The 24898-nt window shown below is 36.9% G+C and overlaps 1 protein-coding gene across 2 annotated transcripts in view; it reads left to right on the plus strand.

The window, feature by feature from the left end:
• The first annotated feature begins 1652 nt into the window (after positions 1-1652).
• LOC109079865 (beta-microseminoprotein-like) overlaps positions 1653-24898 on the plus strand; it is a 30867-nt gene continuing 7621 nt past the window's right edge. Inside the window, exons 1-4 of one of the 2 annotated variants that reach the window (XM_042762801.1) lie at positions 1653-1749; positions 1861-1942; positions 2571-2688; positions 5292-5540. In XM_042762801.1, coding sequence (XP_042618735.1) covers positions 1702-1749; positions 1861-1942; positions 2571-2688; positions 5292-5418 — 375 coding nt within the window. In that variant the 5' untranslated portion in view covers positions 1653-1701 and the 3' untranslated portion in view covers positions 5419-5540. Of the gene's footprint in view, positions 1750-1860; positions 1943-2570; positions 2689-5291; positions 5541-24898 lie in introns of those variants that run through there. The other variant, XM_042762800.1, reaches the window with a different exon arrangement.

The raw sequence follows: 24898 nt of genomic DNA on the forward strand, positions 1-24898 counted from the left end.
TGACCCCCAGTTATTGTGACAACTTGAGGCTGACACAATCATATATTAAGAAATATATCAGGAAACATCTGGTGTTGTTAAGTGGTTATGAAACAGTGTATGATAACTGCTTACAAAGATAACAATTTCAAACTAAAAACACATTTTGCAACCAATAAATACTCAACAACACAACATTCACAGAAGATTATTCATAAAGGGCCCTATTATACACCTGGTGCAATGCAAGTATTTTTTGCTAGTTTCAGCCCGACACCGTTGTCATTTTCACTTCTGTGCCACGTTATTTAATTAGCAAATGCATTTGTGCACCCATGTTCATGCTGGTCTGAAAACGAGGTGTGCTCTGGCGCATTGTTGACATGTTGCTATTTTGAGGCAACTGAAATAGACTTTGCCTTTGACCAAATGGGCCCTATTTTAATGATCTAAGTGCATGGTCTAAAGTGCACGGCTCAATTGAGCTTAGGGCGTGTCCGAATCTACTTTTGCTAGTTTAATGATGGAAAAAATGGCCAGCGTACCCGGCAAAAGTCTAAAAGGATTGTCCCTATTCTCTTAATGAGTAATTAGTTTGTTTTGGGCGTAACATGCCATAAACCAATCAGTCTCATCTCCTATTCCCTTTCAAAGCAAGTTGCACTCGCCATGGCAGATTGGCTATTTAAATAGTGGAATTTGCAAGCGGAAAAACTGAACGCTTCTCTAGTGATGGAACGGATCTGCTCATGCGTTTAATTCTGATACATGCAAAGACTATCCATTATGACATGTAGACATTTTTATATTTATGTACACAACAATAATCTTTTACATTTTAACGAGCACTCCCATGGGCGCACCATTGGGCACTAGGGCGCAAATGCATTTGCGATTTATCCTGTTGAGTGTTACAGCCCCAACGGTGGGCCCCACAGCCATTACATAATTTATTGCCTTTTTACTAAATCAAATATGTTAGTAATCACCCTAATTTAGATATCATTTGAAAGCTTCAAATTTTGAAATCACACATTGCATTACCGTGGAAATGGTACTTTAAAATCTTTTTGCGGTCTCCTCCCCTTAAGTGTCATATTACAAAATGTATTATGGTATTTTTACAATCAAAACTTTTTATTATCTTCACAAAATGCATTGGAAAGGTCTGAGTCTCAAGATTCCCTGTTTGGTGGTTATTTTGTGATAGAAGTAATGAGAAAGGTAGACATTTGTGTCAGAAAAAAATGCATACAATTTTTTAAATGGAATTTAGGTGTCACCTGCAATGACAACTGCATCGGGCTGAAACTAGCAAAAAACACTTGCGTCAGTAAAGTATTGGTCATTATTAGACCAATATGTATTGCATAAATATTAAATAGTACCATGAAATTATCTCAAAATACAAAATAAAAAACATTATCAAACATAAATAGCCTATATATTACATTGATTTCACTGAAAAAAAAAAAAAAGTTTCTTTTTTTTTTTTTTTTGACCGTGAACAACACGTGTGACTCCCAACTGAACAATAATAGAGGGTTAAGAGAAAGACATGCATTAAAGACGTGAAAATTATTTTTCTGCTTAAAAGTGCAAGTGAGTAGTTAAAGTTGGTGATCAAACTAGTTGATGATCAGTGCAGATGTGTGTTGAAATGTTTGGCCAGAAAGATGTTCTGCCCCTCTTCTGTTTTCTTTAAAAAGACCTAAAGTGCCAATGACTGCATTTCATCAGACCAGCATCTGTGCAAAGCTTACAAAAATGGTAAGTTTCATAATGCTACTGATCAATATAGAATTGATATGTAAACATTTACTGTTGTGTACTGTTTTTTTTTTTTTTTTCTGTAATAAGTTCCTAGTTATATCTTTACAGAAATCTTTGGCTCTGGTTTTGGTATTTTGTGCCTTTGTCACTTTAAGTGATTCTGCCTGCTTCATGACACTTCTAAAGCGAGGTAAATAAAAACACAAACACATAAAACCATATTTTTATTTCTTTCTTTAAAATTCAACACAAAGTCAAAATGCACTTTTTTTTTTAATTTATAGTGCACATTTAATCAGAGCATGATGAGTTAATCATCACTTTTGTGTCAAAGCCAATTTTTGGTATAAACATTAACAATAATAAACGCTTCGCTGGATCCTTCTGTTTAAAAATAAAATAAAATAAAAAAATCGGCTTATTTCTGTTTTACCTTTCATTTCAAAGGTATTGGAGAAAATTGTGCTGCATCAACTTGTCAAGTAATTGTATCTATGAGATTTTTCAGTCTGGATTTAAGTCTGCTCACAGCACTAAGTCCGTCCTCTTGAGAGTGTTGAACGATATCTATCTGCTGATTCCAGAGATTCTGTGGTTCTTATTCCTTTAGATTTGTCTAATGCATTTGATACTATCGACCACCCCACCCCTATCTCTACATAACCTAGCTACCCAAGAACAGGAAATATTCATTTATAACAATGAGACACACATCCACTCATCATACTGCATATTTAAAAGGTGGTGTATGTACACTATTAGGTAAATAAACACTGCATTTCTTCTTAACAATTCTTAATTTCATTGAATTTAAATAGGGGCAAGATTTTGTGTCGATGGCTATGATAACTCCAGGCATCCAATGGGAAGTACTTGGACAAACAGCAAATGTATCAGATGTACCTGCTCCCCTGGGCAAATGGGATGCTGTGACGCGTAAGACACTTAACATCCTAACTACTGCTGTAACTTTAGAAAACCAAATACATTGTTCTTTAATTGTTTTATTAATTTAATCTTGTCCTTCAGTTTTTTTAAAACAAAATAAACAAAAACAATTGTAGTTAATACACATAATACAATATTGCAGATAATACAATATTACTGTAATAAGTGCGCTTAAGGGGTTGATTCAGCCCAAAATGAAAATTATGTCATTAATGACTCACCCTCATGTCGTTCCAAACCCGGAAGACCTCCGTTCATCTTCGGAACACAGTTTAAGATATTTTAGATTTAGTCCGAGAGCTTTCTGTTCCTCCATTGAAAATGTATGTACGGTATACTGTCCACGTCCAGAAAGGTAATAAAAACATCTTCAAAGTAGTCCATGTGACATCAGAGAGTCCGTTAGAATTTTTTGAAGCATCGAAAATACATTTTGGTCCAAAAATAGCAAAAACTACGACTTTATTCTGCATTGTCTTCTCTCCCGTGTCTGTTGTGAGCGCGTTCACAGCACTGCAGTTTAGTGATATCCGGTTCGCGAATGAATCACTCGATGTAACCGGATCTTCTTGAACCAGTTCACCAAATCGAACTGAATCGTTTGAAACGGTTCGCGTCTACAATAAGCATTAATCCACAAATGACTTAAGCTGCTAACTTTTTTAACATGGGTGACACTCCCTCTGAGGTCAAATAAACCAATATCCTGGAGTAATTAATTTACTCAAACAGTAACGTTACACGGACTGAACTGCTGTGAAGAGAGAACTGAAGATGAACACCGAGCCGAGCCAGATAACGAACGAAACATTGACTCGTTCTCGCGTCAAGAACCGGTTGCATTGGTTTTCAGATCACCAGTAGTGATGGGAAGTTCTGTTCTTTTCCGCGAACTGGTTCTTTCGGACAGTTTGATTCAATAAACCAGTTGAAGAAAACGGTTCACCAGTTCTTTTGCGCTCGACGTAATGACTTCATTGGCGATGATTGCCCTTGATTCAAGCCTTCGGTTTACCCGCACTCATAAAATTAGTAATCAGTTCAGAATCAATCATCAAAAGAACCAGTTCAGTTTAGACGCGCTGTGTGTCAGTCTGCTTCACGCTGAATAACGCATGCGCAGTATCATCAGCTCCTCGGTTCTTGAATCGGATGCGTCCGACAGAAACGGTTCTTGACTCGAGAACGAGTCAATGTTTCGTTCGTTATCTGGCTCGGCTCGGTGTTCTCCGAGTTCGCATAGAAAATTTAGTTTAAGTCAGTGTACTGTTTGAGTAAATTAATTACTCCAGGATATTGGTTTATTTGAACTCAGAGGGAGTGTCAGCCACATAAAAAAAAGTTAGCAGCTTAAGTCATTTGTGGATTAATGATTATTGTAGACGCGAACCGTTTCAAACGATTCAGTTCGATTTGGTGAACTGGTTCAAGAAGATCCGGTTACATCGAGTGATTCATTCGCGAACCGGATATGACTAAACTGCAGTGTTGTGAACGCGCTCATAACAGACCCGGGAGAGAAGTCAATGCTGAATAAAGTCTTAGTTTTTGATATTTTTGGACCAAAATGTATTTTCGATGCTTCAAAAAATTCTAACGGACCCTCTGATGTCACATGGACTACTTTGATGATGTTTTTATTACCTTTCTGGACGTGGACAGTATACCGTACATACATTTTCAATGGAGGAACAGAAAGCTCTCGGACTAAATCTAAAATATCTTAAACTGTGTTCCGAAGATGAACGGAGGTCTTACGGGTTTGGAACGACATGAGGGTGAGTCATTAATGACATAATTTTAATATTTGGGTGAACTAACCCTTTAAGAACACTTTCATGACTATGTTTCTTAACACACACAAGAAACATACTAAAGCATGTACTTTATTATAATTTTAACTGTAGTGTTATTCAATATTACATTTGAAGTTAATATATTTTAAATGTACTAATTTGCAAATTCATCATTACAGATGTGGAATTACAAATATATTTAAATACATGACATAAAAGTTTAAATAGAAATGACATTATAGTATATTTTAATTTACCATAAATGCTTGTAAGTACATGTAGCACATTATAAGTATACTTCAAAGACAATGCAAGCTATTAAATTACATATGACATGTACTTATGTCCTCTTTAAGTGGATGAAAAAAGCACACTTAAGTTCAGCTGATTGCATTTATATAAAGTTTAACTATAATACACTGTCATTTTATTGAAAATAATGTTTAATTCATCTGAGAACATTACATTAAGTTCACACTTAAGTATATTCTTTTAGAGTATAGTATTTCTGTAATAAGTACTCTTTTTAAATGTATGATAAAGCATCCTTTTTTTTCACAAAGGTTGCTCATTGTTAGTTCATTAACTTTGAAAACAGCTTCACATATCTTTTTTTAAACCCCATGCTGGCCTGTTTGTGTGCTGTATTTTTAACACATTTTTCATAAACGTTCATGTTAACAAGCAGAAGGATGAATTGAACTTTATTTCTGTGATTATGAACAGCTTGTTGTGTGTTTTATATTTCAAGACATTTCCTCTGAAGTGATGTGTTTTTTTTTTTTTTTGTTATAGGATGGGCCGAGTGACTAACCTATCTCAAGGCTGCATTGTGAAGTATGATTACAAAAAATGCACATTTGACGTGTTTAATCCAACTAACCCCAACATTAAGTGTTCTTATGGTGCTGTTGGAAAATAATTTTCAATGATTGAGTAATGTGTCCTTTTTGGATTAAAATGAATACCAATCAATTTTTGGAAAAAAACAAACATATTTTGCCAGTTTTACTCAATAAAATTGAGGCAACTCCTTGCATCAGCTTTTTGAGTATTTTGAAGTCATTTTATTTTATGTTTTGTTCCATTAGACTTTACATGTTTTAAACTTGCACTCTTAATTAACGGCAACTCAGTTTTTTTTTTTTTTTTTTTTTACAAACTATTTTTTGTTTTAAATTTATCAAACATAAACCTTGTTATATTTAGTTATATTTATTAATTTCTTCTTATAAGCTACACATTTTTTTAATTTTCAAAATGTATTAAATCTGTATTTAAAATTTTCTACAATAGTGTAATGAAACAGTAAACAGGCATCTCAAAACAAAACATTTATGGGTAACACTTTATAATAACGTTCTGTTATAAGTCATTTATAAATTATTAGTTAATGATGAGCTAATCATTTACAAAACATGACTATACATTCATAAATGATTAATAAGTAATAAGTTAATATTTTAGTAATGTTTTATTAATTCAGTTATAAGTAACTTATAAGTTATTAGTTAATGATGAACGAATCGTTTACAAAACATGACTATATGTTCATAAATGATTAATGAGTGGTATGCTAACGATTTACAAATGTGTTGTAAGTTATCTTAAAAAAAGTTCAAATCATGAAATAAATCAAACGGATCTTTAGTAGATGGTTTATAAGTTATTAGTTGATACATTATTTATCACTTATAAATCATTGAAGTATTTCTGTCAAAATTGTTTTGTATAATTATCTCATGCACAAATGATGAATAAACCATTAGTAAATGATCAGTATATGATTTATTGGCAAATTTTGTTAGCTGGTCCGTGTGCAAAAGCACAAACATGCAGGTTGATAAACATTTATAAATGCCTTAGTCAGGTGATTCCAGTGGCTTGTGTTAAATCCCTTCACTCATCAGCACAGACTTGTTCTGTGTGTGGGATCTAGTGATGAAGTGAACCTCAACCGCTTTTACCTTCCACTGAAGCTCACATCAGGTGCACAGAGGTGTGTCAGAGAAGACAGCTGTCTATACCCTCACCAGTCAGTACTTACAGTAGTACACACTACAAAGTTGTTTAACACCTGTTTATAGATAATGTGTAAACGCATGAATAAATCATTTACAAAGCTTTCTGCATCCCCTAATCTAAAGTGAAAACTATTCATCACTTGTAAATATATTACAAATCATTTGTAGACCTTTCTTACCTGTTACACATTATTTGTTTATGTACACAAGTCATTTATAACACTTTCTGCATCCCCTAATCTAAAGTGTACACTATCCATCACTTGTAAATGTGTTACATATCATTTGTAGACCTTTCTTACCTCTTACAAATTATTTGTATATGTACACAAGTCATTTATAACACTTTCTGCACCCCCTAATCTAAAGTGTAAACTATTCATCACTTGTAAATGTGTTACATATCATTTGCAGATCTTCCTGTTACATGATCCATCTCATTCCATCACTTTATCCCAAACTTGAACTTAATTTTTTTTTTTAATAAATAAATGAACACTCTGTCACCATTTAATCAGCACTTAATTGTTTATTTTTTATTTTGTTTCCCATGGGAAACAAAATAAAATGGTCATGCAGAATTTTATTTTGTTTCTCGTGGAGTAGTGGTTAGAGTTCGACTCCTAACCCTAAGGTTGTGGGTTCGAGTCTCAGACTGAGGTGTCCTTGAGCAAGGCACCGAACCCCTAAACTGCTCCCCGGGCGCCGCAGCATAAATGGCTGCTCACTGCTCCGGGTGTGTGTTCACGGTGTGTTGTGTGTTCACTGCTGTGTGTGTGCACTTTGGATGGGTTAAATGCAGAGCACCAATTCTGAGTTGTGACTAATATATATATTAGAGACCATTTCTGAGTCAAATATTTCATCTCAAAACACCTGAAGTGCATAAGGTAGTAACAATGAAGAAAAATCAACATTACAAAAAATATATTAAAGAACATGAAATTCCCAGCAGTAACTTTGCTAGGTCAAAGATTTCAGTGGATAGCAAATTAATCCTTGGTAGACACTGAACAATGTCATTTTTCCAATTTATTTATTTATTTATTTATTTATTTATTTTTTTAATGAAATGATGTCAGTACATCCAGTGATTAAAGGCTGTGTTCCCCTCCATTTTCCATTATCTTGTTGCTGATTTCTTCTGAGCGCGATTCTGACATCCCTCCCCCTCTCCGCTGGAAAAACTCGCAGAATCACAAACGTATTTTAGCGGCTGGTTTTTATTATTGAAAAATATAAACATTAAAAATAAGGAAATTTAGGGAGAATAAATGATTTGTAACCAACTTATTACCATTGTGTAAAATAATATGTAATCATGTAATCCATAAAAAAGTTAACTGTAGTCTGATTACGAGTATTTTAAAAAGTAGTTTACTCTAATTACAAGTACTTGAGTTTTGGAATCTGATTACGTAATCCAGATTACATGTAATCCATTACTACCCAGCTCTGCCTACAGCATACCTAAACTTAATAAATACCTTATGAACTATTAATTTTACTGAGGGAAAACTCTTAGTCAATAGTGAATGTGTTCCCTAATTCTAAAGTGTTACCACACCATCCTTTTCAGATGAATTTATTCACTCTTACATAAAGCTGTTTACAGTTAAAAACAAAGCTGTTTCCAGTAAAAACACCTAGTTTATATATGATGGCTTACTCAGAATAATACTCCAAGTACTTAAAACAGTGTATATTGTGTTTTGAACAGTGCTTTGAACAATGTTAAAGTATCAATTCAATTACATTAAAAACATTTAATCAGCAAATAAAAATGAATAGCATTCAACAGTATTTTTACACAGTAAACATTGAAACTTAAAATGTATGTTCTGCAGTCCACAATATCTTTACACTGCTCCAGCTGAGGCACACTTCACTTGGGGTAGTTCACCCCAAATAAACTAATTTATTTGACAACTGAGAGTTGTCTGTTCCTCTCTTTACAGCATTTTGCAACTACCACTTTGACTCTTCAAAAAGTTCCATGAAAAGATCATAAAAAATTAATCCATATGAATTGAGCATGGCTGGGTTTTCACAAAAACGGTGGATCTTAGCTCTTAAGAGTGCTCTCTACATGCGAGCCCAGCCAACATGTATATGTGTTGGCCCCACATGTTTTATATGCTGGGTCTATATGGGTCTACCAAGTGGGCAGGGTCAGCTTAATACGTCCAACATGTGCAAAATCAGATGGGCTCCCTATGTGAGTCCTAGTTGGGTCACAATGGAAAATGAGTGCATGAAGCACTGATCTATAATATAGAACTGGATTGCTCAAGACATCATGAAAATAGAAGCCCGCGCCGCGCCGCCATATTGGTATCCCTAGTCTGCATAAACGTTCTATTGAATTAATAGGAAATTGTAATGATTTTAATTAGAAAACATCACCTAACAAGTCAGCGCGTTTATAAATCTAAAGTATTTCTGTACATTGTTACAGTGCAAACACCCTAGGCATGTAAACAGTTTATTTTTTTTAATGTCGGGAATTTCCCCTACTTATTAAAAGCTATGTTTCATTACAGTAGTGAACATCATGAACATGATAAACATCAGATGGACATGACCTCAACATATAAAACAAACAACAGAGTGCTCATTCTGAAATCTGAATTTATTTAGAGAAATAACTGACTATATACAGTACGGATTTAAGACATAAAGCTTTATTTCAAGATAGTAAGTTAAGCTTTTCAGTTTATTTATAGAGCACTATTAACAACATCTGTTGTATTATTCATTGTAATATATTCAAATCCATTTCTGATACCAATATGTTCATGTTTAATAATTCCTGAATAATTATGTTCATAAAGAATAAGCTATATTTTGTGTTGAATCGTTACCTGTGTCGTCAGTGCGCAGCAGACACACCCACCTAAACGGTTTAAATATATTGCTTATACTGCCCAAAAAGACCGTAAACACTGCAGATAACATCTGAAGTAAACATTAATTTACATTCACATAACATAAAAAATAATCCCGGTTTGACTGAGTTTGCTTCAAATCGGGTGATTTTGGTCAGCGGTTTGAATGTGACTCAATGGTGCTCTCTGCCGTAGGGATTAGTAAGATGGCTGATTGAACACTTCCGTGGCTTGACTGCCTGCTGGCAGTTTAGAACGCGATGAGCGATCCAGTCATAATATAGATCCAGTGGCATGAACTCTAAATGGGGCACACAATGGGGCCCATATGGGTTTACAAATGGGGTAAAACATGGGCAAATACAATTAACCCATTTGTGCCCAAATTTTTTTCTGAATAGTATCATGCATATAGTCATGTAATAGTGTTCCTATGTGAACATGTTCTGCATTTATTTTCCCCAGGTTTTTTTTTAATTTTTTTTATTGAAATCATATTTTTTGAATGTGCAGCAACTATAGTTGCCAGTGGGCAAAATATGTTGTATGCACCCCTTCAATGACAAATTTGAATAGGAGGAGAGCATTTGGCATCTATTCAAAATAACTTCTTTCAACAGCTCAATCTTTATTCATAAACAAATGTATTATGCATAATAGTCGAAGAACATTTGATGCAATCCACAAAAAAGTTGCATCTAGCTTATATGTTTGCCTCTTCCATGTGTTTTAAATGTGTTTTTAATCTAGATTTAAACAGAGAAAACATTAACACCAACGCACAGTGAATTCAGCAAAAATATCTCATTTAACCTTACTTTTGTGTGTCACACTGTCATGTGGCCCCTGTATTTAGAACGAGTCAGCCTATCAGAACATGGTACTGTGTATATAAAGGCTGGGATTAGGAAAAAAAAAAATACCTGGGATGTGTCCATTGCTAGCTCCGCTCTTGGTGTGTGTGTGTGGTTTTTCTGCTTACAGGTTATGTTTGTTACTTGTATTTTGTGTTTGGCTAATGTGGCAGGAGCTTTGGCATAAATCAATTAACCAGATTTATTGTAGCTGGAATATCATCTGCTTTGCGGTGGGTGTTAAGGCTGTCATTATTCCCTGGTAGGTTTATTTTTGATTTTAATTGTTTGCGTGGAGTTCACACTCACTGTTGATTGATTGTTGTCATTGAGTTCACACTTCCCACATTCATCTTCGAGTAAACTGCTGAGAATTGTGCTGTGAGCAACTGTATAACTTATGTGTCCTGGTGACCAAAATCTGGTATGTATAGTTACACTTTTTTTAATGAGTAAATAATTAATAGTTGTTTTTAGCAGGACAAACAATTTCTTTGGGAGCATTCAGTCTTGTGGGGGTTGGGGTGATCACTTCCTGCATAGAACAGGATTAGATGACGCTGTGGTGTGTGTTGTGTGTGTTGTTTTTGTGAATTTTTTTTATTTTTTTTTTTTTTTTTTTGTTCTTTCCACCTTAAAGCCGGTGGTTGAGGTTATAGCTGTCCCAACTATCTAAACGCTGTATGTGTTTTGGGCTGTGTGCTTTGGCCTGCCCTCCTGTCATAGAATTTACCGTCTTTGACCTCCGTGAAGTTGGCACTCCATAAAAATAAATAAAATCTCCAAAACTATGCCATTTGTTTTGTGTTATGTTTGTGCTGTTTTGTGTCGCAAAAATGAACGTTTGTGCTGGTCTAGTTTTTGAGATATTAAACATTATGTTTTTCACCGTGTGACGTCACTCTCCACCCCATGTTGCCCAGTCGCTCCAAATCGCTCGTTTGTGCTCGATTTGTGCCTGTTTGTGCCGTTAAATCAAACACTGTATCTATTTTCCTTCCGTAGATATAACCAAAATATTTTTGGAGGCCGTGACGTCACTCTCCACCCCCGTTTCGTCTAAATCGCAACAAAACTGGTGTCATTCGTTTGTGCTCGATTTGTGCCGGTTTGTGCTGGTTTGGAATGAACGTCAAATATATTTTCTCCTTCTTAGAAATAACAAAAAACAATTCTGGGCAGTGACGTCACTCTCCACCCCCATGGCGTCCCAATTTCTCCAAACCGGTGCCGCACCCCAGTTCGTCTAAATCGCACAAAACTGGTGTCATTCGTTTGTGCTCGATTTGTGCGGTTTTTTTATATAAAAAATAACTTTTTTTACGAACAGTGACGTCACTCTCCACCCTGACCGCTTCTTTTATATAAAAAATAACTTTTTTTACGAACAGCTCGATTTGTGCCATTCAAATTTGCATTGTATCTATTTTGCCATCCTAAAAAATAACAAATACAAAACGGGCCAGCGACGTCCCTTCCAAACCGGTGCAGTTCGTTTGTGAGGTATTTGACCTCCGTGAAGTTGGGCCCCTCCACCCAACGCAAAACGTCAGCAAAAATAGTCTCAATCGTTTGTGTGCTGTAAAAAAGAAACAACCATGACCTCTTCTTAAATATAACCGAAACATTACTCTCCTCCCTGTTTAGCTCGGCCACAGAGTAAAAAAAAACAAAAAAAAAAAAAACAAGTGCTTGTGCTGCCTTAAATTTTTAAGTTTAGTCAGCTCCAAGTTTAACTTCACATTTCAAAGTTGACTAAGCTTAAATTTAAAGGCAGCATCATTCTGTTTAATTTGTGTTTGATTTGTGCCATTAGAATATCAACCATCTAGGTCTATTCCCCACAAATATTTCGTTAATATTAATAATATTAATTAGGTTTATATAGCCTAGCCTAATTCCAGGTGATCTCTACACCAAATGCAGCGTTTATTTGTGCTCGATTTGTGCATGAAATGAAATGCTGGTTGTACCTAAAATTCTTCTTAAATAGGCCTATTTAAAAGGGGGGAAAAAAGAAGCACTTAATATGCCATTATTTATAGGCTATATGTAACTGTTATTGCATGGTATTACTGCATTTAACAGCTAATATTATTAGATTAATATTATGTTATCTTTTTTCTGTTCCCCTTACAAACGATTATTTATCGCACTGCATAACAAGACAAAAAGGACATAATGGACTGTAGAAAAAGTGCTGAAAGATATAATAGCATTAAGCCATACTGACCGTGTGAAAAAAAAAAGACCACAAAAAAATATAGATAGGCCTACTGTCGATACATATAAAAGAGGTAAAAAACGTTTTATGAATATTTTGCAATCAAAAACCTCTAAGCACAAACGAACAGAGCCATTGGCATGGACTGAGAGCTTCCTAAATTAGCATATATTGTTTATTCCTAGGCGAAATATGTTTAGTATTCTAACGGAACAAATCGAGCATAAACGAAATTAAACTCGCAGTAAAAAAAAAAAAAAACACTGGTCTCACCATTTCCACTTAATGCTGCCTCGAAATTTAAGCTTAGTCAACTTTGAAATATGAAGTTAGTAAAACTGCACGTGCACGAGGAAGGTTTTTTTATTTTTATTTTTTATTTTTTTTTTGTTTGTTTTTTTTAACTCTGCGGCTGAACTAAACAGAGAGTAATGGTTTCTGTTATCTTTAAGAAGAGGTCATGGTTGTTTCTTTTAACGGCACAAACCAGCGAGGTTCGAGACCTCCGTGAAGTTGGCCCCCCACCCAACGCAAAACGTCAGCAAAATAGTCTCAGTCGTTTGTGCTGTAAAAATTTTCGTTTGTGCCGCTTTGGTTTTTTAGATATTAAAATAATATTTATAGGTCATTCCGAGGTCACTCAGCCCCCCACATACTCCAAATTCACCCCAGATAGACTTGTTTGTTTGTGCTTCGTTTGTGCTGGTTTGTGCCGGTAAAAGTTTTGTTTGTGCTGCCTCGGTTTTTTAAAATATTAGACATTGAATTATAGGCGATGGCGTCACTCAGCCCCCCATATACTCCAAATTCACCCAAAAACAGGTTCAATCGTTTATGAGGAGTGGTGGGAGTATTATCGCGGCTACTGTAATGAAATGGAGGCGCCCGCATAATCCCCTCGCTTTTTTCTTAATTTTTTTTTTTTTTTTTTTTTTTTTTTTTTTTTTTTTTTTTTCCTGCGGAAAGAATTTTTTTGGATGTGCTTTCTGTCGTCTAATGCAGTCTCCCTGAATGGAGCATGTCACAACAATGAACCGGCTCACAGACAAGAAATAAATCTATATAAATCTTAAATGGAATAGGCTATAAATGCCTATATATTAAAGGATGGTTTAATAGGTTCTTATATTAATCAACTTAATATAAACATGGGACTAGTTGACTAGGGAAAAAAATCTTTTAAAAAACAGTAGCAAACCCGAAAATATTTCTAGCACAAATGAAGCACAAACAAACAAGATTATTTGGGGTCAATTTTGGAGCATGTGGGGGGGCTGAGTGACCTCAGAATGATCACAAAAAAAGAAAAAATATTATTTTAATATCTAAAAAGACCGACACAGCACCGCCAAAAATAAATATAAATAATAAAAATACAGCACAGACAAAGAAGATTATTTTGGGGTGAATTTGGAGCGTGACCTCAGAATGATCACTAAAATATCTAAAAAAACCGAAGCATCACAAACGAACATTTTGACGGCACACAAATTAAACATAAACAAAGAAGATTATTTTGGGTGAATTTGGAGCATGTGGGGGGGTTGAGTGACGTCATCGTCTATAATTCATTATCTAATATTTTAAAAACCAAAGCAGCACAAATGGAACTTTTACCGGCACAAACCAGCACAAAACGAAGCACAAACAAACGAGTCTATTTGGGGTGAATCTTGGAGTATGTGGGGGGGCTGAGTGACCTTAGAATGACCTATAAATATTATTTTAATATCTAAAAAACTGAAACACAGCACAAACGAAAATATTACCGGCACAAACGATTGAACCTGTTTTTGGGTGAATATTGAGTATATGGGGGGCTAATTCAATGTCTAATATTTTAAAAACCGAAGCGGTAGAAACGAAAATATTACCGGCACAAACCAGCACAAACGAAGCACAAACATTTGAACCTGTTTGGGTGGAATTTGGAGTAGCCTATATGGGGGGCTGATTCAATGTCTAATATTTTAAAAACTGAAGCAGCACAAACAGAACTTTTAACGGCACAAACCAGCACAAACGAAGCACAAACAAACGAGTCTATTTGGGGTGAATTTTGGGGGGGCTGAGTGACCTCAGATTGACTTATAAATATTATTTTAATCTAAAAAACAAAGCGGCACAAACTAAAATTTTTACAGCACGAACGGAGCACAAACGATTGAGACTATTTTGCTGACGTTTTGCGTTTGGTGGGGGGGGCCAACTTCACGGAGGTCAAATACCTCACAAACGAACTGCACCGGTTTGGAGGGACGTCACTGGCCCGTTTTGTATTTGTTATTTTTGAGGACGGAAAATAGATACAATGCAAATTTGAACGGCACAAACCAGCACAAATCGAGCACAAACGAATGGCAAACGGTTTGGAAGCATTTAGATTGCATGGGGTGGAGAGTGACGTCACTGTTCGGGGTAAAGGTTATTTTTTATATAAAAGAAGCGGTCACTTACAGGGGGTTTCTTTTAACAGCACAAACCAGCACAAATCGAGCACAAACGAACGGCACCGGTTTTGGAGAAATTTGGACGCCATGGGGTGGAGAGTTACGACGTCACTGCCCAGAATTGTTTTTGTTATTTCTAAGAAGGAGAAATATATTTTGACTTTCATTTCAACAGCACAAACCGGCACAATTCGAGCACAAACGAATGACACCAGTTTTGTGCGATTTAGACGAACTGGGGTGGAGAGTGACGTCACTGCCTCCGAAAATATTTTGGTTATATCTACGGAAGGAAAATAGATACAGTGTTTGGTTTTAACGGCACAAACGGGCACCGATCGAGCACAAACGAACTGCGCTGGTTTGGAGCGATTTGGGCAACATGGGGTGGAGAGTGACGTCACACGGTCAAAAAAATTATGTTTAATATCTCAAACACCAAACCAGCACAAATATTATTTTTTTGCGGCACTAATCAGCACAAACGTAGCACAAACGAATGGCATAGTTTTGGTGATTATTCCTTTTTTATGGGGTGCCAACTTCACGGAGGTCCGGCTTTGTGTAAGCGTGTTGGTCTGTTTCCTTTTATATTGTTTGTGTATTTTGTTTTGTTTGGTTGTGCTATTGAATGATTTGTTTTGTTTATTGTATGTTTTCTTTATTGATTTGTTTCTTGCTCCGTTTGATTTTTCTTATTTTGTAGTTTACTTTCATGAACTCTCTGCTTTGTTCTTTTAAGCGACAATTGCCTGTCAACTAGGTATTGGTTTTATTATTGATAATTTAGGAATGCTGTCTCTGTCTCCAATCAGGCTCTGGTATAACTTTGTTTAGTGTATTTGATTAATTGTTTTCTCTTGTATTTTAGGCTTCTGAGTAGGGAGGCTAGTTTTAGTACCCTGGTGGTGGCGTTTGGAGCACAGAGTGTAGACTTTGCCGTTTTATGATCACTCACCTCACTGTGTGTGTCATGTGATCACTTACCTCACTGTGTGTGTGCATGCGTGTGGTTTCCTTAGCTGTTCTAGTTATTTGTCTTGTATGTGGTGTACTGAGCTGTAGTTGTTTAGCTTATTTGAGCTATATCTTAGTCTGTTTTTCTTTTTGTGTGTGTGTTTTAACCTGATTACTGTGAGCTTAATAAACGTTTTGTATTCTGATGCCCATGTCTCTGCCCTCCATGGCAACGAACCTGTGTGTCAGTGTTCAGTTCTCCTCACTTGAAAGGGGTGGCGTAGTCAGCATTAATAAAATCTTAAGGTTTTGGTATTTATAGTGTAATTTACACCTCCGTAGTACACTTGCTTTGTGTTTTTTTTTTTTCTTTTTTTTTTCTCTCCCCAGCAGGGCCCATTTTCTCCAGAATAGTACTAAAACAAGACAAAATGGAAACACTTACGAAAAATATAAAGACAGGTTTGGCATTGCAATCTTAAACATTAGCAAATACGATACAGCATACAAAATACTGAAGTGCTAAAGTTTGGTTAAAACATTTGTAGACATATCTTTACTGACAGCACTACAAAAAAACAAAAAAGGGAAATATTATTGCCTTATACAGTGGTTGTCTTATGGTTTGTGGGCTTTGTGTTAAAAACAACCTGGCTTTTAACACTTTCGCAAGGTATTTGAGTAAATGAAAACACAATACTTACATTTCAATGTGAATTCCCCCACAGAACTCTCACCCGCCATGTTCTTTGAATATAAATAGTTGTCATCTCTGCGCAAGTGATCCTGGGATATATAAGGGTGTGAAGTGTCCATCAGATCATTTTCCTGGGAAACAGAGGGCACATTTCACTTCGCCTTCGAAATATGTCTGCCTTCGTCACGCCGCAGTGATGCAATCGGCCTTGGATTGCAGTCTTCGCAGGGCACATTCTGACTTTTGTAATGCCTCTGATACATAATGTTTCCTCTGTCTTAATGTTATTTAAATTTTATTTATCTTTCTCTTATTTTGTTTATGGAACTTTACATGAAGAGTTTATGCAATTTCATTCCTGTAGAAGTTCTGTCTGTTTTGTCATTTTTCTGTTTATTGTTTGATGCATTATAATAAAAAAAAGGGCGCATTCTGACCTTGGGACAGCTTACGTCGTGACGCTGTGACGCATTCGCACTTCAAATGCGCCCTTTGGAGTCCATGCACTTCAGTTTGGGACACAGTAGGGACCATTTCAATGGGAACACAGTTCATGCATGGAGCTCACTTCTAACAAGCTGATTGTCTGAATCAGGTGTGTTAACAAAGAGAGACAAGCAGAATATGCAGAGCTAGGGGATGAAAGGACTGGAATTGAGAACCGCTGGTGTAGAGAAGCGTTTGTCGTTTCTCCGGTCACAAATGCAGACATGGTTTTGTTTACGCGGCACGATGCAATGCAACGCGTAAAAACAGTGTAAGTCATTATAATCTGTAATTATGTCCCCACTAGTTGCAACAAATTTACGTCACACACTTGAGGCATTCGGGCTCAGCTTTGTAGAAAACTACACGTTTCAGAAGGCGGGGCATAGAGGAGAAACAATGTACAGTAGGGATGCACCGATTCCGATACTGGTATCGGTATCGGCCCGATACTGAGCTCATGTACTCATACTCATTAAAATGCCCTACCACAGAGAGTGCCATATTCAGACAAAGAAACACAGACAACAGAACAACAGACAGCAGAATAGAGTTATTAGAGATTAAGGTAGTCTACGTAGGATATCTATGCAATGAATATAATGTTAAACATTCAGTATTAACACTTGTATAGCTGACGTGCGCAAGCTGATGAAGGATGTTTGGTTTGTTGGGGGAGCGTCGGTGTTGTGGGTGCTTGTTGAGTGAATATACAGTTAAGCACGCTGAGTGGATTGAGCGCGCACCGGCACAGATGTGCGAGCTTGTAAAAAAAATGCACAAGTTACTTAATGGTATGGAGGGAGAGAGAGAGAGAGAGAGAGAGAGAGAGAGAGAGAGAGAGAGAACGCTTGCGCACTTCTGTTGTATGATCTTTGATGTTCACTCTCTTAGCACACACATTTGGATTAAAACTAAATTGTAAGAAAGACAATTTATAGTGGCATTCACTATAAACATCCTTTATTTTCAAACTTAGGCATACTTGACTCTGGCGAAAGTGAATCTAGCAGCCTGTGTGTAATGCAATAGGCAGTACATTACTACTGTCGTGCTTTCGTCTGTAATGTTAGTCTATCAGTGTCTGTGGAGGTGTGGAGTGAAGCACACAACAAAGATAATCCATTGCAAGAACTTTACATAGTAAAGCATAACTTTACAACAGCGGGGTTCATGCTCTTGCCTAGTGCTGATGGGTATGACTACAACCATCCGCACCAGAACCTGCAAGCATACTAACTCTGAACATAACAACCAGTGAACTATCCCCGTGTATTGACATAACAGCATCTAATTGGACAATACAGAACTCATTATTATATATAAAATAACTGTAACTCAACTTATATTAAATTAACTAACACTATAACACGCCCCTGCCATGGAGCTTGAAGTTTTGGACTGTATCCCTTTTTCATGCTACAGACTCCCACTAAAACAAGATCACCTACTTGGTAGGACTTCCCTCTTGCTTTGTAAGTCATAGACCTTCTTCTGGCGAATCTGAGCAGAGTGTAAGTTCTGACGCGCTACTTGATGAGCAATTTGCAGGTTAGCTTGCAGTTCATGAACAAACTCAGGTGTTTATCTAGCTTTCCTGGTAACTTCAGCTGTCCCTTAACCAGATGTCTTGTGGCTGGGAAAACTTCTCGCCCCCCACATCAGCTGATTTGGTGTGAAACCTGTCGCTGAATGCACAGTGCTTCCTGTACGCCGCAGTGAGTAGGGGAAGATGTTCATCCCAATTCCGTTGACTTTGATCCACATAACACCGTATCATCTGCAATAACGTTCTATTGAATCTTTCCACTTGTCCGTTTGATGGTGGATGGTATGGTGTGGTCCGGGTCTTGGTGACTTGTAACAGGTGACAAAACTTCGTTGAACAGTGAGCTCTCAAAGTTCCGTCCTTGGTCAGTGTGAATTTCAAGGGGAACTCCAAAGCGGGAAAATAAAGTCAAAACACCAACCTCTTAGCGGGTGTCTCAGCTCCTTGTTCGGGAATAGGGAATGCCTCTACCCAGTGGGTAAACTGGTCAATTATAACAAGAATGTAATGGTTGCCTGACTTAGATTCTGGAAATGGTCCTAGGACATCAAGGTGGAGTCGGTCCATAGGTGCTTCAGCCTGGTAGTTCTGGAGCTTGGCCCTTCCCATTGGACTGGTGATCTTACAGCAACTACATTGTGGACACTTCTTGACAAAAAGACATACATCATTTCCCATATTGTACCAGTGGTAACAACTGCAGAGGTGCATGAGTGTCTTTTCCTCCCCTGCATGGCCTGCTTGTGCTGGATTATGACAGGCTTGGAGAACCTCATTCTTCAGGGAAGCAGGAACAAGTAAGTGCAAAGATGACATACCTCTAGTGATACTGTCCCAATGGTAGTAGAGGATCCCATCTCTCATCTCCACTTGGGACCAACACAACAGTACTTGCGAACTGCTGGGCTCAGGATCAGGACTTCTTCCTTTGCAGGCAAAGAACCATCAGACATCCATTTATGAAAAATTGAAAGGTCTGGGTCAGCCAACTGTTCTTCTTTGAGACTTTTTGAGGTCCAGTTGTTGCAGCCAGTTTGTGGAAGGACCTGGATTGTCAGCACCTACTACATTAACATGACTGGATGTGTTAGTGCAACTTCTCTCATTCTGACAATTAATGGAGTGTGTGCGTCTTACTGCCAAGGGGATAAAATCATCAACATCTTTCTCGAATCTGGCCCATTGATGGTGCAGCTTTCGACAGAACGGACAGCCCTTGCACTGCAAGCTATCCAGCTCTTTTCCTGCTTGATAACAGTCACAAGGTCCCTCATCCAGTGCCCTTTGGGACAGTGCATCAGCATTGGTGTGGTGTGTGCCCGCCCTATGCTCGATGACAAAGTTGTACTGGCTAAGTTCTATAAGCCATCTAGCAAGCTGGCCTTCTGGTCTCTTAAACCTGTATAGCCAAATTAGCCTGCTGTGATCCGTCCTCAGTACATATGAAGTTAGACCCCAGCAAATAGTGGCGGAACTGTCTGGTAAATCTAACAACAGCTAGGAGTTCTTTACGTGTCACACAGTACCGCTGGTGTGCTGGTGTGACGAGACAGCTGGCAAATGAGATAACCTTCTCTTCCCCCTACTGTAACTGTGAGAGCACTGCTCCAATGCTCTGGTTTGATGCATTAGTGTCTAAAACAAACTGTCCTGATGTAATTGGGAAAACAAATATGGGTGCAGTCGTGAGACTCCTTTTAAGATGTTCGAAAGCCTCTTGCTGCTCCTCTTCCCAGGAGAAAGGAGTCCTCTTTTTGAGTAGCATTGTCAAGGGTGCAGTTATTTCAGCAAATTTGGCAACAAACTTCCTGTAATAATTGCAAAGACCCAGGAAAGACTGGAGTCCCTGGATGCTGGTTGGGGTCTTCCAGCCCTTAATGTCATTAATGAGGGAAGGGTTGGTCTTAATTCCTTCGCCGCTCACAACGTGACCCAGAATCATCCTTTAACAACTGGCATTTTGAGGGCTTTAGCTTGAGTCCATAGTCCTGCAACCTTTGAAAAACCTCTGCAAGGCATTCAATACACTGTTCCACATCTTCACCAAAGATGATTATGTCATCCAGGTATATTAGCAACGTGTCCCACTGCAACCCTCGTAGAACCAACTCCATGGCCCTCTGGAATGTGCTGGGTGCGTTACACAACCCAAATGGCATTCTGATGTACTCATATAATCCATACCTTGTCATAAAAGCAGTCTTGGATCTGTCTCTTTTTTTATTCATTTCAATCTGCCAGTATCCTGACTTAAGGTCAAGTGTCGAGAATGTCTTTGCACCACCCAGCACATCCAGGCATTCCTCTATTTTTGGTAGGGGATACGCATCCTTAATTGTAAGATCATTAACCCTCTGAAGTCGATTAACGCGTATACAAGTTTTGGGGTATTTTCTCCTGATAACCCCGAAAAGAACTTAAATTACACTTTCAGTTTTGATCGTACAGATAAGAACAGTAAGCAATTCGAACCTGTAAAGGGTCTACTTTTTTGTATACAGACATAATAACAACAAAACTTTGTGCCCTTATAAAATAAAGATAACAAACAAGGAGTGCTGTCTGCAGCCTTTGTCTGCGCTGATCTTCATTTACAAACGCGTCATTAAAATGAACTGTAACTCCGCGAATACTCAATGAATAGACATGAGAAATATATCTATAGAAAGCCTGACATGTCTACTTTGTAAACTAAAAAAAAGTGCTGCCGAAAACAAATATTCTGTGATAAAGTAATCCATATGAAAACAACGCGATGTTCGTTTTTCACGTCTCCCTTCATTATCTTCTAATGCGACCACGCCCCCGCGCTGAACGTGCTTTTGAGATGATAATATTTCACTGAAGCGCGTGGCTTGAATACACCCACACAACAGAAGACAACAGCGAGATTGTTCTTCAAGTTTTTTTATTTTATTTTACTGTTTTGCTGCGCGATGAGAGGATCCAGAATAAGACATAATTCACCCCAAAAAGATGTGATGTGGATGAGGATTTGAGATTTGGATTTCCTCAGAAAAAAAAGAATGAAGCACTTTATTCAGCAGAGATCATAAACATGAGTAAGGTCTCTTTTTATTTATTTATATACTTGTACTAGTTTTCACATAACATGTAAACATTTTACTAGTTAGACTAGTTCCAAACTATATTTCCTGACTAAATGTATAATCAAGTGAAACATCATGACGTTTCAATAACAATATACACTACTATACTATTCAAAAGCTTGATGTAAATAATATAAATGTACTAGGGATGTCAAGGATTAATCGATGATCGATTAATTGTCGATAAGAGATGCAATCGATTAAGGCTGTCGATGGTCGGTTAACCGATTTAATGTTGGGCTGCGTGCGGCTCATTCGCAAAACACGTGCGAGCGGCTGTGAGTGACTGTATATAAAAGCATCATCATTCATTCACAATGTACAAATTAAGCTTTTAATGTGATTTAAACTTTTACAACAAAAGTTATTCAACATAAAAAGCAATAGAAATGTAGTAACTAAGTCATTTCATCAGATAACTGTTTCATATCGTGCGCTTTGCAGGGCTGCGGACACAGTGACAGGACAGGTAGTCTATTCATTCCTACAACTTGTTAATTCGTTTCTGTGACTTATTAATTTGTGGCAACTGTCCATGTTTCATTAATTTTGTTCCCTAAATAACCCATGATTTAAGTGAAATAAGGGAACAAATTAATAAATCGAACGAATTCTTAATTCATGAAATCTATAATTTCCCTTCCCATGTTTACCAAGAGATGCGAAAACAGTTATTAAAAGTGAAATATAATTAAAATAAACCTGCGAAATTAGAGGGTTAGACTGTGAAGATTTAGGGAAAAGAAACAATGCCTATATGTTATTGAATTTGTGGAATTTCTTAAACACCCGGCAAACCAGAACAAAGCCGCGTAAATAAAGGCTATGGGCTCAAACGGCATCCAGAGGCATGCTCGCGATCTAACATTTCCTATTATTCCTCTAATAAACAACGGCATCCAAAAGCATGATTGCGATGTAAAATTTTCCAGCTGTAAATAAATAATTGCTGGATTGAAAACAGCGATTAATAGGCGCTGTGACCGACAACAATACGTTTTTTCCCTGAGCATTCAGTGATGTCATCACTAAACGGTGACGCAGAGCATCGTTCACAAGTTTCTGCATGGACCTACAGTATAGGGCACAGGTTCTCAAGCCCTGGGACAAAATGGGATGCTTTAAGGAAAATGTATAGCCTATCTAGCCTAAGTAATAGGCCCAACATAAAAAATAAACATTTGTTTTCATAATTGTTTTTTGTTTTTTAAATATGCGAAAATATATCTGACTTAATTAAGATAGGGCTAACGGATTTAAAAACAGAAGTGTGGCGGCGCTCCATAAGTTCACAGAAAGAAAAGAAAAAGGATGACAACGCATTCTATTTGTTTGCTTTATTTTACAAGAGCGCAAACCTGTTTTTATTGTGTGTGCGCACAAATGAAAGGAAACACTTTTGCGGAAAATGTTTTTTTTTTTTTTTTTAATGTCTCAGCTGTTTCGATCGCGCCGGAGCCTGCTGCACACTTCTAGCGATTCAAACTTACATCGCAGTCTGTTCATTATCAAAATAAAAGAGTCAACTAAACATATAAAAAGGTTACACTGGTCAGTTTTAAATAAACCTTAGTATACCGGCTCACTCTGCTGTTATGCCAAGGACGTTTTTTCTCATAAGAGGATTGATCTTTTCCGTCTATAGCCTATGCGAATGCGTGTAAAGTACAAGCCTAGTTTACATTATAAATAATAGTTTAACATTCAAATACATTGCGAATATGGAAACATTTGGATTTGTGCCAAATGAGACATGAGCAATAACCTCCAAATAAATCTAGCCAAAGCCATGCTCGCTCGTCCTCGTCTGCACGCACGCTCTGTCACGATCTAATGCGCTGTATGCCGGATTTTTTAAAACAAATAGACCTAACGGAACGCAAAAATAAAAAATCTGACATTTTCTAGGACAGAGTCAAGCAGGATCAAATTAATGTGAGCAGCAGTGTTTTGGTGCAGCAGCGCCGATGTTAAGCAGTTCACATTAATGTGCAAGCTCAGTCACCACAGTTACGTTTGGGATAATTTTCATTTTAAATACCATAATGTCAGTTGAAAACATTGCAATGTGTTTTAAAAATACAACAACGAGCACCACAAAACCATTTAAAGAGGTGCGTTCAGAGCGGTCTCCGTGCAGGGAAACAGTCAACAAACTAAAATGACCTCAAACGTATGGCGGCGCTCTCTTCAATTTTATCAAATGATCATAATCACAATCTATTCATTTTACAGTTCCTGCTAGCATTTTATTCAGACTAAAACCCCTTTAATTCAGTGAGAAGCGTTGTTTGTGTGTGTGGTGTGTGGCTTTTGCACATCCTGTCATGTCGGTGACTGCGTGGATGCAATAGACACATTTTGCAGCATTATGGTTAACGATTAATCGATTAATTGATCGTTAATTTAAACGACGATCGATCATGGAAATAATCGAAATTTGACATCCCTAAAATGTACCCAATTAATGTAACTGTAACAAATGTCACAAACAATACTGTTATTTCAATTTATCCCCCCTAAAAAACCTGAAAAAAAATATTCTCAAGCTCTTTTCAAACATTAATAATAATAATAATATTAATAATAATAACAACAAATGTTTTTTTTTTTTGTAGAAAATCAGATTGTTAAAAGGATTTCTGAAGGATTGTGTGACTGGAGTAATGATGACAAAAAATGGGTTTCAATTTGAAAGTAAGTTTTGATTGTTCCTAATAAACCTGTTTAAACTGCACTCACACGTAAATATTAAATTATGTTGTGGGATACTTTAAATATATCTAAATAAACAACAAACAATAAAATTGTATACATTTATTTTGTGTCCTCAACATTCTTTCTTGTAACTCATCCCTCAGTGACACCATGATAGTTGACGCCTACTCGCATATGACTTTACCAACAAAAAAGTGTCTTAGAAAATTTAAATCAATATATTGTTTTCTGTAAGTGAGTAAACAAGATGATTTTCACATCATTTAGAAAAAAAAAATCTAGGTTACAAGCTCCAGTTCTCAAAAAGTCCGGGAACCATTTTTCTGTATGTGTTTTATTGCCTTATTCAAGTGGATTTAACATTTTTAGTTTTCTGATGATTTTGGCATACAGCTCTGAAAACCCAAAATTCCTATCTCAAAAAATTAGCATATTTCATCCGGAC

Source organism: Cyprinus carpio, chromosome A8 (assembly GCF_018340385.1).
Source record: "Cyprinus carpio isolate SPL01 chromosome A8, ASM1834038v1, whole genome shotgun sequence".
Lineage (NCBI taxonomy): Eukaryota > Metazoa > Chordata > Actinopteri > Cypriniformes > Cyprinidae > Cyprinus > Cyprinus carpio.